The sequence below is a fragment of the Orycteropus afer genome, unplaced genomic scaffold, assembly GCF_000298275.1.
Source record: "Orycteropus afer afer isolate SDZICR_OR568_19922 unplaced genomic scaffold, OryAfe1.0 scaffold00084, whole genome shotgun sequence".
NCBI lineage: Eukaryota > Metazoa > Chordata > Mammalia > Tubulidentata > Orycteropodidae > Orycteropus > Orycteropus afer.
The window spans coordinates 6,258,902-6,273,329 of NW_006921671.1; the positions used below are offsets into that span (position 1 = coordinate 6,258,902).

Sequence of the window (14,428 nt, forward strand, 5' to 3'; positions counted from 1 at the left end):
ATTTCTTATTCGTGTTATTTGTATTCTCTCCCTCTTTTCCTTTGTTAAATTTGCCAGTGGTTTGTCAATTTTATTGATCTTTTCAAAAAACCAACTTCACACATTTTTGTTATATTGCTTTTCCCTGCACCCATATCAAACCTGTCTCTTAATATCCATCTATTTTCCCTCTCTTTCCCTTTCCTCTCATCTCTGGTAACCAACAAAGAAAATTCCTTCCCTGTGTAAACTTTTTCTTAACTTTTTATAATAATGGACTCATACCACATTTGTCCTTCTGTGATTGACTTATTTCACTCAGTGTGATGTTCTCCAAGTTTGTCCATGTTATGAAGTGATTTTCTGGTTCTTCTTATTCTTTAATGTTGCATAGTATTCCATTGTGTGTATGTAGCACAGTTTGGTTATCCGTTCATCTTGATGGGCACTTAAGTTGTGCTATTCAATTTTCAGTAAAGCTTTCACAGAACATGTAATTTCAAGCAATGTGATATCTGATTAAGCTCCATAATAAATAAGTTGTAATATATACTTTAAGGTAACTAGAAGTTACCTTGAATTGACTAGTTCAACAGAATTGTTTTCTATGTTATAGAGAGTGTAACCTCTGCCTCCCCTCATCCTCACTCCCCCCCCAAAAAAAAACAAAAAAAAAAAGATTATTTGGGTGTTGGAAAAGGTAGTCTTCTTGTTCTAGTCATTATTGAGTAAGAAAGGGTTGTTAGTTAGTTGCTGCTTTGCTGCTAAGTGCCATCAATTTGGCCCCAACTCATAGTGACCCCATGGACAACTGAATAAAACAGTGCCCAGTCCTGTGCCATCCTCCTAATCATTGCTGTGTTTGAGCCCTGTGTTGTAGCCACTGTGCCGATCCATCTCGTTGAAGGTCTTCCTCTTTTTGCTGACATTCTACTTTACCAAGCATGATGTCCTTCTCCAGACTAGTCCTTCCTGATACGTCCAAAGTATGTTTGTTAAACTACTTGTAATTCATGACAATTAACTTCTATCATCTACATTATATTTCCTAAAGTCTCTCCTCCTTCTTACGTAGTCCTGTTTAGCAAAACCAAAAAGTAAAATATCCAAAATTAATAATTCAATGGATTGGCTTAAAGCTCACTAGAGAAAACTGAAGAAATAGTGAAAAGGAAACACTGTCCAGAATGCACAAAAAATAGAATGAAAAAACAGAATGAAAGATAAGAAACATGGAGTTTACAGTGAGAAGATATAATTTGCATTTGACTGGAGTCCAAGAATTAGAGGAGTGAAAGAAGGAACCAGAGCAATATTTGAAGAGGTAAGAATTTGATGAATTTAATGAAAGATAATAATCTACAGATTTTAAAAGTTCAACAAATCTCATCAAAAAGAAACTAAATCAAAAGAAACCCAGATCTAGATACATCAAGGTAAATGTGCAGAAAACCATAAAGAGGAAATTTTAAAGTAACCAAATAAATATATAAATTACATTAGAAGGAACAACAGTCAGAACAAAACTGACACAAAAATGATGTCATGAGCAAGTTGGGTTTATTCCAATAAAGTACAGCTAGTTTAACACTTGAAAATCAATGCAATCAATACCACACTAGTAGAATAAGGGCGCTCTGGTGGTATAGTGGATGAGGGACTTGACTGCTAACCAGAAGGTCAGCAGTTCAAACCCACCAGCTGCTCCGTGGAAGGAAGACTGGGAAATCTACTTCCATAAAGATTTTCATTATGTCCATTGTCCTGGTAGTATTATAAGAGCCTGGTGGTGCAATGCTTAAGTGATAGGCTGCTAACCAAAAGTCTGGCAGCTTAAACCCACCTACTGGCTTCACAAGAGAAAAGACCTGGCTATCTCCTCCCATGGAGATTAGAGCCTACAACATCTTATGGGTCAGTTCTACTATCTCACATGGGGTCACTATGAGTTGGAATCAACTAGATGGCACCTAGCAACAACCTAACAGTATCAGCCAGTTCAATAAGGCAAAGAAAAGATATGGAAGGCATAACAATTAGAAAGAAAGGAATATTGTTCATCCTTAAAGAGAAATGAAGTCCTGATACATATGATGACATGGATGAATCCTGAAAGCATTATGCTGAGTGGAATCAGCCAGACAAAAAACGACAATACTGTATGAGCCCACTTACATGAAATATCTACAACAGGCTAACACATAGACACCAAAGTTTATTAGTGGTTACTGAAGCAGTGGAAGGGAGACATGAGTAGTTATTGCTTATGGGGTACTGGGTTTCTGTTAAGGGTGACGAAAACAATTTCAAATGGATAGTGGTGATGCTGCAGAGTCATATGCATATAATTAAAGTCACTGAATTATATACATAAAATGGATGAAATGGCAAATGTTTTGTTACATATATTTCACAATAAATTTTTTTAAAAGGATGAATAAATTATAATGAAACATTACATAGCAGTGAAAATCAGTAAACCAAAATACATGCAACAATTTGAATGAATCTCACAAATGTTATGTTGGATAAGGGAGGTCAACACAAATAATTCATATTGTATGATTTGTTTAAAATCAGTTTCAATAAAGAAGGAAAAAAAAAAAAAACTAGAGTATTAAAGAATTACTATGTAGTTTATAATTGTGACCTGAAGAGATGTAACCAAAAAGGCACTTGGAAAGGGGAGAGTTTTTGAAACAGAACCAGCAATGTTCTATTTTTCGACCTAAGTAGCAGTTATACAAGTTTGCATCACACTAACTTCTCAAGCTATTCTCTTACATTTTATGTATTTTTCTGTATTTCCATTTTATTTCAAATAAAAATGGTTTATGAAAATTAAATTAAACCACTTACCCAGAGACTAGCATCTGCCCATCATGGGAAAAAGCACAAGCCAGAACAGGAGCACAGTGCCCACTCAGTGTACTTTTATATTTTAATCCAAGACCTGCTAATAACAAGATAAGAAAAGTTAGCGAGCTGACCATAAGCTGAGTGCCAAAACACAAAACTGAAAAAGTCTTCAAGCAGCTCAGATACCTGAACATTTAAGCAAATAACTGTGATGCAGTGTGATTAAGTGGTTTGAAGGGTTCAATTATGGATTTTAAAAAACAGTGTTTTCAGCTAAAGCTGGAAGAGAGTCATTTTATAATTACCAAATTTAAAAAATTTAAACTATACCATAAAAACATCTTACTATCTGATTTTTTTTAAATGGCAATTGCCAAAGTATGTTTAAATAAATCAAATGTCTGTTTTTTAAATCTGATATTAAGAAAGTATTTTCTTATTCTATAAATAAAAAGCATCAATGGTAATTTACAACCTAGTAATTTTAATATAACTCTATAATATTTCTTCAAAGTATGATAATAATAAAATCCTTTTTATGCTTTCTGGATTTACTAAAAATAAATACAACTATTTTAAAGGTAAATTGAGGGGCTTCAGTGTAGTTTAGTGACAACCTTTTATTAAAAAGTACATCTGGAGGTGGGGGAGACAAGGAAATAACAAGTCAAATTTGTAACTTTGTCAGACACAATAAAAATCTTTCTGAAATGTTAATGGCTCCTGATGAAAACAAGAAGAATTTAATCAAACAAAAAGGTCATTAGAGCAGAAATTTTAAAAGTTTCAAATTCAAAACAAAATGAAAATTATTTTTATCTGAGAGTGCAGATATGGACATTAAAGACACTGTGTTAAAAGTGCTAGAAATACAATGATGAGCTTCAAAGGGCTTACATCCTAACTAGTAACACAGATCAATTAAAAAAAAAAAAAATAACCTCACTGCCATCGAGTCAGATCTGACTCATAGTGACCCCTCCTTGGGTTTCCAAGGCGGTATCACTACAGAAGTAGATTGCCCAATCTTCCTTCCAAGGAGTGGCTGGTGGATTTGAACCACCAGCCTTCTGGTTAGCAGTCAAATGCCTTAGACACTATGCCACCAGAGCTCCTAGATCATTGGGAAGACACAATAAATCAGTCTTCACTGGTCTGACAGAGACTAGTGAAACTCCAGAGACTACAGCCCATAGATCCTTCAGGCCTGGAATTGAACTCACTCTCATGGGCTAACTTCTAGCCAAACAACAGACAGACATACAGGGTGAACAACTGCAACATGTAGGTACACTCCTTAGAGCAACCACCCATGGCGATCAGAAGAGCAGCATTTGTGGAGGGAGATAGCTTAGTGGGCAGGAATGCATAGGAAAGATCACAGGGAAAAGGTAACCAGGGGAGGAAGTGGGAAGAGAGCTTTTTGTGGGCATTGCAATCAGTGTTACAAAACAAAATGTGTATGAACTGCTGAATGGAAAATAAATTTCCTCTATAAACTTTCATCCCAAATCACAATATAAATAAATAAATAATCACTCTTTTGCTGAGACTCTAAGTAAACAAAGCAAAAATGTTAATAAGCTGTAAACTAAATGAAGACTTATAAAACCTGCCATATGACTTATAAAACCTGCCATATGACTATAAGAATAGGTTACAATCTCATGTTAACACACATATGTATAACAACTCCTTACAAATAAGCATTTAAAATAATAAGGTATTAAATACAGTATTTAAAATAACAAACAATAAATACTCTATAAAATGGTTATGTATCTTTTTTTTAACAAGGAGTCAGTATAGAGACATATTTTCCAGACAATGTACACCTGAACAATTATTATTTGTGTGTTTAGAATATTTACACACATAACTATATGCATAGTGTCTTACCAGAAGATTTTTCACTTTGATAGAAGGAAGAGGTGGGAGAGACCACAGCAGTAAAGAAACTAATCCTTATAAGCCTGTCATTTAATACATTAAAAGATTTACTAAGCATAATCTAGTAAGAAGTTAACTAAATTCCCATAAAAAAACGTATGTAACTGAAGCTTATTAGGTAACAAATAAGAAAAGTTCTAGGTATCTGAATCAAGATGGTCAATTTACTACATAATTTCAGAGTCCCCAGTAAAATTATAATGAAGTAATTAATAAAGATATAATAAATTTTTATCAATTAAGAGAATGGGAAAGGGAGCATCAGCAAACCAGAAATTGAAACCAATTTTGGGAACACAGAAAGCAGACTAATTGAAGAGCTAGTTTTGGAGAATAACAGACCTGAGAGCAAAAGGAGGGGATACAACTGAGAAGAAAGTTTATCTGCTGTAGAAAATCCCAAAAGATTTAGGATTATCAACAGCTAGAGAAAAGGCAAGTCAGAATGACATAGAAATAGATGTGAAAACAGAAAAATTTAAGGTCTATATATGGAACATTTAATGTCTACCTCTAATCCCTCCCTTACCTCACCTGATCCCACCCACAATAAACCACACAACAGCAAGGTGCTTACTCTCATGCAAAACATTTCTAAGAAAAATACTGACTGCCTGGGGGGCTCTAGGGGGACACAGTTGTCCACACTCTAAGCTCCTCATCCTCCTCTACCCCAGTAAAGGCCAACTACCCACCTCCTCATCCTAAGAGGCAACAACAAGCTGCACCCATGTGCACAATGCTTCTAGATATCTTAATATTGCCTAAATCTTAAATATAAACAGAATACTAAAGATTACCAGACATTTGAGGGTAATAATATGAAAGCAAAAGATCAGGGCAAACCAAGAGAGCCCAAGAGCAAACAAAGATGACCAAAAAGCAGAGAGGAACTTAAAACAAAAATACCTCTAATTGGTATCCTGAGAGAGATGAGAAGATCTTGCATTCATAAAATAAAAGGGGATACTATGGAAAGAAACAGAGAATAAGACAAGCTTTCAGAAAATTGAAAACATGCTTAATAGGATAAAAACTCAAAAGAAGATTAAAAGATAAAGCTGAGGATATTGCTAATTAAAAAAAAAAAAGATAAAAGAAATAAATAGGGGAGATAATAGACACAGAGAGTCGATTTAAGAGTTCCAATATTCAATCAGTGAGATTAATAAAAAGAAAACTGAAAATTGAAAATATTTTTGAAATAATATAAACCAAAAAAACCAAACTCACTGCCTCCGAGTCATTTCTGACTCATAGCGACCCCCGTTGGGTTTACGAGGCTGTCAATCTTTATGGAAGTAGATCACCCCGTCTTCCTTCCGTGGAGCAGCAGCTGTTGGGTTTGAAACGCTGACCTTCCAGTTAGCAGTCAAGTCCACTATGCCACCAAAGCTCCAAATAATATAAAGGAATACTATATTCAAAAACCAAATGACATATACTTCTTGACTGAACAGGTCACCTGAAGAAATAGTACAATACATGGATAAAGAGCCACACATTATAAATAAACAGTCACAAAAGTGGGGAAAAAAAATGGTATAAGCAGTATTTATAGAAACTAAAAAGTCACAAAACTGTTGAAAACAGAAGTGAAAAATGGTTATCTCTGGAGAACAGGAATTTGTGTAGAGGTGAGGTGGCAGCATGCATCCAATATTTAAATCATGTGTAAGTATTACTTTGATGAAAAGTTTCTTTAAAACATATTTTTAAAATCACTTTCAGATATTCAAAGTAGATAAAACCGTAAAATAACATTTATTTATGAATCGCAAATAGGTTTATAGGACTATGAGTTGAAAACATACCTAAGATGTGGGTAAGAGAAACAATCCAAATTTTGATCTGGCAATCCTGACCACATGACGCCAGTCGGAAAAGCTGAAGGCCTTGTTCTCCATCTAACAGATATAAATTTATGAAAAATAAATACAAAGAACTGATAGCACATTTAAGAAAAAACAATACAATTTATTTTACTAAGATACGTTAGGTCTATTCATTAAAACTATCCACAAGCAATATTAATTAATTTATACCATATGACAAAATGTCAAAGAATTTATTTTAAACAAGGTACTATAAAGGATTATAACTTTAGCTCCTGAAGTAGCTACAATAAAAGGCCTTTTTATCTACCTTCCACTAAGGATGTAGCTCAAGGCTGCTGGGGCCAATAATGAGCCAGTAAGCTTAGCACATCCTTTAACCCAGTGTATGAGGTTGGCATTAACAGAGAAAATTAGGAAGAAAAGTCAATTATGATATGAGTGTTAAATGCTTAATTATTCCCAATTTAACTTTTTCAGGATATTATCAATTTCTTAAAAGCCTGATGTAACATCAAGTCAGCCCATTTGATGAAAAATATTAAAGTAATTAGAGAAAGTTATCAGTTAAACTTGGTGTAACATAAAGTCACTAGTTTATGCTTACTTAATTTCACTGTCTATATCTACTAGGTAAGTTCCCAAATACTTGTAGGCAATATAAACATTGATATCATCAATTCAATTTTATATGAATTCCATCTAATATAACTGATGCAGCCTCATCAAAGGAGTTCTGGCAGTTATATGCAGTAAGGCACAATTAAGAAGCCTAGTACTCATTTTAAGACTGTAGTCTAGTTTTGCAAATTTCAGTGTATGGGATTTAATTTATACACCTAAGTATGAAAAATAAGTTTTATCTATTAACTCTGTCTCATTTAAGGAACATACACTTTATTATTACACAACAAAGTAACTTCCATTTCATTGAAAATTTTTCTAACTCCATGGAATTTCCACATTTCAATAGCATTTTTGATTTTGTAGCACACATGCAGCAAAGGTGCATCCTTTCTCAGAAATATCTTGATGGATGCAAACAATTCTCAATAATCATTAAGTCTCTTTAAAGACAAAATATTTTTATTCAATAAGTGGCTGACAATAAAATATTTCAGTGCTAGTCTTGATTGGGATTTTTTTTTCATTGTTTCTTAACTAAATACAAAGTTAATTCTGTAGTTTAACCCTTTTATGACTGAATTATTTTTTGCTCACTATATTTTGAAGTAACATGGGTTTTTAGTAATGAAAGGTATGCTGAAATCTAGGAAAAAACAAAATAATGTGAATTTTGATACAATTATATGGGTCATATATGTCCCAGTGGACTCTGGCTGTAGGACTGGTAGGGTAAGACCCATTTTTCAGATTCACACAGCTATATGGGTACTTGTCAGGTGGCAGCATGTAGTACAACTGGGACAGTAGCTCAAGAAACGTGAGAGGCTGAAAATGTTGGTGGGTGATATATGTCCCATGGGCCAAGAAAGGGTTATGAAGTGAGAATTCAGCTAAGATCATGGAAAATTATGGAGCTTAAACTATATGCCTATTCTTAATAGCTAAATATAATATTTAGAAAAATCTTTTAAGTAAAAATATTTTAAATGTAATAATAAACTAGCCCAAGCTTTATGTCTTAAAAACTAGAGAAAACTAATGATTTATCCTTGGGGTCAAATGAAAGTATTTTTCCTTATTTGAGTAAAATGTCATAGAGATAAAAGAGAGTCAATATGTCTTAAGTATTTACAGATATTAACAAAATACCAAATTAAATAACAAATCAAAAGGTAACAAATTATAATGCATACTTTGTCCTTAAGAACTTAGTAGTTCCCACAAGTTCTGATAATAATCACTTTTAAGGCAAACATCAATCTGCTTTTACTTCCATCTTGTTATTGTTAAGTGCCATTGAGTTGGTCCTGACTCAGAGCGACTCTTATGTACAACAGAATGAAACACTGCTCGGTCCTGTCCTGTCCCCATAATCGTTGTCAAGCCTGAGCCCCTCATTACAGCCACTGTGTTAACTCATTTTATTGAGAGTCCTTCCCTTTTTCATCAACCCTCCACTTTATCAAGCATGATATCCTTCTCCAGAGACTGGTTCCTTCTGACAGCATGACCAAAGTACGTGTGACAAAGTTTGGGCATTCTCACTTGCAAGAAGTATTTGGCTGTACTTCCTCCAAGGCAGATTTGTTCTTCTAGTAGAAGATCGTATGTACAATATTCTTCACCAATATCACAATCAAATGCATCAATTCTTCTGCAGTATTCATTATTCATTGTCCAGCTTTCACATGCACATGAGGCTATTGAAAATAGCATGGCTTGGATCAGGCTCATCTTAATGTTCAAAGTACCATCTTCACTCTTTAACACTTTAAAGATGTGTTTTGCAGCAGATCTGCCCAGTGCAAGATAATCGTCTGACCCCCTGACTGCTGTTTCCATGGGCATTGACTGTGGATCTGAGTAAAATGAAATCTCTGATAACTTAAATCTTTTCTCCATTTATCATAATTTTGCTTATTGGCCCAGATGGGAGGATTTTTGTTTTCTTTATGTTGAGGTGTAATCTACAATAAAGGCTGCAATCTTTGATCTTCACTAATAAGTGCTTCAAGTCTTCTTTACTTTCAGCAAGCAAGGTTGTGTCATCTGCATATCACAGTTGTTAATGAACCTTCTTCCAACCCTGATGCCTTCCAATCATACTTCCTCACATAGTGCAGCTTCTTGCACTATTTGCTCAGCCTACAGACTGAATAAGTATGGTGAAAGAATACAAGCTTGATGCATCCCTTTCCCGATTTTAAACAATGAACTACCTACCCCCTTATTCTTTTTAAACAATTGCCTCTTGGTTTATGTACAAGTTCCTCAAGAGCATGAGTAAGTGTTCTGGAATGCCCATTCTTCACAATGCTATCCATAATTTTTTATGATCCACCCAGTCAAAAGTCTTTGCATAGTCAATAATACACAGGTAAGCATCTTTCTGGTACTCTTTCCTTTCAGCCAAGATCCATCGTATGTCAGCAATGGCATCCCCTATTCCCATCCTCTTCTGAATATAGCTTGTTCCTTGCCAATATGTGTAACCATTTTTGATTAAGCTTCAGGAAAATTTTATTTACATGTAATAATAATGATATGGTTCTATAACTTCCACATTCTGTTGTATCACTTTTCTTTGGAATGGACACAAATAGGAATCTTTTCCATTCAGTTGGTTAGGCAGCTGTCATCCAAATGTCTTGGCATAAACGAGTGAGAATCTTCAGCTCTGTGTCTGTTTGTTGAAACATCTCAATAGGTATTCCATCAATTCCTAGAGCCTTGTTTTTATTATTTATTTTATTATTATTATTATTATTTTTTACCAATTCCTTCATGCAGCTTGGACTTCTTCCTCCAAAACAATCAGTTCCTGATCATATGCTACCTCCTGAAATGGTTGAATGTTGACCAATTCTTTTTGGTACAGTGACTCTGTGTATTCTTTCATCTTCTGTTGATGCTTCTTGCATCATTCAATATTTTGCCCATAGAATCCTCCAATATTTCTACTTGAGGCTTGAATTTTTCCTTCACTTCTTACAGCTTGAAAATGTTGAGCATGTTCTTCATAGAAAAGTACTATCTATTTCACCAGAAGTACCAAAGACTAAAGAAGGGACATAGGTTAAAATTATATGAAGAGAAAAGAAACTTTGAAATATGCTCTACAGACAGGGTAGGGAACTCTGCCTGGATTGTGAACCTTTACAGGTCTCATCAGCTGCCCATCCCTCTAAAGACAGAACAAAAATAGCCTTAGTTTTATTCTAACACTAATTAATGTAATAATAGTATTTTGATCGAAACTCTATTTTCAGAGCATGCAGAATAAAAAAAGAAACCAAATCTCCCTACATTTGTGAAATTCATCAAAGATTCATTGCATGCCTGTAAGGTGGCAGAGAAATGGAAGAAACAGTATTTTACTGCAACAAGCTAATCTTGGTAGAATAAAACAACACAAAACACTATATTAAAAAGAATTAATTAATAATCAAATTTTGTGAGGAGTTTAATACAAGAATGAATATTACTTTGCTACAAGATATTGAAAACAAAAGCAAACAAACAAAAAATAGCAGATCACAAACAAGAATCTTACTTATGAATCAATATTTCAAGGTCTACCTACTATGTGAGAGCTCTGGTGGCATAGTGCCTAAGGCATCTGACTGCTAACCGGAAGGCTGGTGGTTCAAACCCACCAGCCACTCCTTGGAAGAAAGGTTGGGCAATCTATTTCCGTAGTAATACCACTTCAGAAACCCAAGGAAGGGTTGTTAGGAGTTGGGACAGACTCGACAGCAGTGAGTTTACTAAAAATTTTAAATGAATATATATAGTTGCATTATACTGTTATAAGACAGTGCTGGTCAAGACAGGAAACTTCCATCCTAACAAAGAAAATAAAACTTAAAGAAGAAAATTTCTCAATTCACTGTTATCTTTTTAAAACCAAGAGTTTAAATATTCAGGCATTTTTTGTTTCTTCTCTTTAAAAAACTAAATGTGCTGTCCAACATCTTACTTTATAAATTCAGCTCTTATAAGACTAAAATTACAGTAGTGGAAAAATGTAGCTTTTGTTTCCAAAAATTTTTTTTATTTCACATTCCATTTGATATCAAATAGTGCTTTAAAAAAATCATAACCAAATTATAAGTAAAACCAGTATGTTTAAGTTCTCTAAATCACCATATTCAAAGAAACTGGATTTAGTATACCAAGTTGAGACGTCCCCTAAATACATTAAAGAACTTGATTTTCTGACATACTATTTCTTCATTTTGATCTTTCCTTTGTAAGAATAAATCAAAAGTGCTCCTCATTATACTAATGATGAAATGAGTAAAAGAACTAAAAGTCATATGCAAATTATGAATAGGAATTACTACAATTCAAAAGAATAAAACAACTAACCAGAAACAGGCTGTGAAGAAAAATCGCAGCAGGTAATTCCAAGATCATGTGCTTTTTCACTATGCAGACACCTCATTTTATCATTCCACACTGTTAAATCTCCACATGAGGAGCCAGTGACAAAGAGGTTGCCACTAGGAGAAAATGCACAGGCTACCAAGGAACCATCCTTAACACTACCACATCTGAAATAAAATGGAAAAAAAAGGGATTGTCATTTCAGAGCATCTTTTACTTTATATTATAAAACTCTATGAGCAGACTGATACAGAAAAAAAAGAGAGAGAGAGAGAGATATGGCTATCATGGAACCAGAGAGGAAAGGTGAAAAACACCTACAGAAATAAAATACCATTTTAATGCTACAAACTGAGATATGCTTTCTAAAAATAAGGGAGATTTAAAAATTATCTTAAATATTACTTACACAAGCTAAACTATAGAGATCCAAATCAAAGTCCACACATCTTTAGATTTGTATATATAAATCAGTATGAACACATTGAAATCTACAAACTTAACAATGAAAACAAAGACTAACAACTATATACATTTTTAACAACATCCTAAAGCCTTAAACCATAAAACTGCTAATAGAAAACATAGGAGTATTGCTTCAAAACCTAGTTTTAACAAGGCTTCTTGGACACAACACCAAAAGCATTAGCAACAAAAGACAAAACTGATAAATTAGATTTCATCAAAATAAAAAACTTTTGTTCAACAAAGGACTCGAACAACAAAGTGAAAGGACAATCTACAGATGGAAAAAAGTTTGGGGAAGCATACATTAGATAAGAGTTTAATACCCACAATATAAAAACAACTCCTACAATTTAATAACAAAAGGACAACTCAATCAAAAAACGGACAAAGGATTTTAAAAGACGTTTCACCAAAGAAGATATACAAATGGCCAACAAGCACATGAAAAGATACTCAACATCTTTAGCCTTTTAGGGAGATGCAAATTAAAACCACAATGAGATACTAGTTCACTTGCACTAGGATGGCTAAGATTAGAAAAATGAAAAACAATAATTGTTGGAGAAAATGTGGAGAAACTAGAACTGTTATCCATTGCTGGATAAGTACAGTTATAGTATAGTCACTGTGGAAAATAGACTGGTGATTCCTCAAAAAGTTGAACACAGAACTACCATATGATCCATCAATTCTAGCAGATAGATAGATATATATCCAAAATATTTTAAAGCAATATTGCAAACAGATACATGTACACGAGTGTACACCTGTAGAATTATTCACAATAGCCCAAAGTGGAAACAACCTAAATAGAAAAATGGATAAACAAAACGTGTTTATATATACAATGGAATGGAATACTCAGCTATAAAGAATGAAGTCCTGATACATGCTACGACTTAGATGAACTCTGAAAACATAATGCTGAGTAAAGATAATCACAAAAGGAAAAAAATATTATATGATCTCACTTTCATGAACTATCTGGGATAGGCAAATGTATAGACCAAAGCTTATTAGTGGTTACCAGGGATGGGAGGAAGGGGGAAAGGAGCAGTTATTGTTTAGGAAACACTAAGTTTCTATTTATGATGGAAAATTTGGCAATGAGTATTAGTGATAGTTGCATAACATGATGAATATAATTGATGTCACTAAATTCTACATGGAAAAACAATTCATTGGCAAATGTGTTATATATATTTTTACAACAATTAAAAAACAAAAAAATACTAGCCAGGGAAATAGCTGTATCTGTTAGATGAGATTTACCTATCACTACTTTGTTAGTGAGAACACTTGAGCCATAAGTAACAGAAATTATTGAACCTTATTCATAGGACTAAGTTTTCTTTGTCTCTTACAGTAAAAATTTATAAGACTAATAAGATTAACTCTTACTTAAAAAAAAAAAAGATTGGAAATTTAAAACTTACTGAGCCAATATACCTACTACAAGAATTATATTAAACACTTCTGCTTTTTGACATTTAGAACAAATTTTTTTTCCTTACATTGTCTGATAATTACTTGCTCTCAAAATATTCTTTCTGCTATTTTGTGGTATACCATGCTAAAAAGATTAAAATGAAAGGGCTAAATATTCATACCTGTATAACTTGTATGACTGTGTATTCCACAAAACAACAGTTCCATCAGCTGCCCCTGAGGCCAAACAAGTGGAGTCTGGGGAAAACCGGCAAACCCTCACGGGGCTACCACTGGGCTGTTCCATCACTGCCAAAGTCTGTCCATTCTGCGTATTCCATAAGACAGTGGTACCATCTGTTGAACATGAAGCCAAAAGGTGTCCTGAAGGGGAGAAACAGCAGCAGTGGACAGCATACGTGTGAAACTTCAATGGAGAGTGTGGCAGCTCAGTGAAGTCCCTTAAGGAGTACAGGCGAATTGTTTTGTCCAAGGAGCAAGTAGCCAAGAGGGAAGAGGAGAAGGCACAACAATTGACATCATCATGATGATCAGCTAATGTGTGAATTAGTTTCACCATGTTCTTTATTTGAAGTGAAATAGCCTGCAATTTTTAAAAAAGATAAAGGTTACTTCATCCTAGGAATCAGATAAATGCAACTGAAATCCATAGAAAAGTACCAAATCAATTTAAGAATGTACTCAATGAAAGCTCCTATATTAACATTTTTAAAGGACAATCTATCATACTTGGGCTAAGTAAGGATAACTTAGAGATACATAAACATTTAAGACTATAGCCTCTGACGATGATGACATCTTCTATCACCATAACAGTAAGGTTCCACAACTGCAAAAGAACTTTGTCAAATGATTTCAAACTGATTTGATGA

General features: G+C 33.9%; 1 protein-coding gene across 1 annotated transcript in view; it reads right to left on the reverse strand.

Moving 5' to 3' along the window:
* WDSUB1 (WD repeat, sterile alpha motif and U-box domain containing 1) overlaps positions 1-14,115 on the reverse strand; it is a 75,752-nt gene extending 61,637 nt beyond the window's left edge. The window contains exons 1-4 of the mRNA XM_007941824.1: positions 13,718-14,115; positions 11,622-11,806; positions 6,603-6,695; positions 2,839-2,932 (exon numbers count right to left, since the gene is read on the reverse strand). Of these exons, the coding sequence (XP_007940015.1) occupies positions 2,839-2,932; positions 6,603-6,695; positions 11,622-11,806; positions 13,718-14,115 (770 nt within the window). The remainder of the gene's footprint in view (positions 1-2,838; positions 2,933-6,602; positions 6,696-11,621; positions 11,807-13,717) is intronic.
* Between the last annotated feature and the right edge of the window lie 313 nt (positions 14,116-14,428).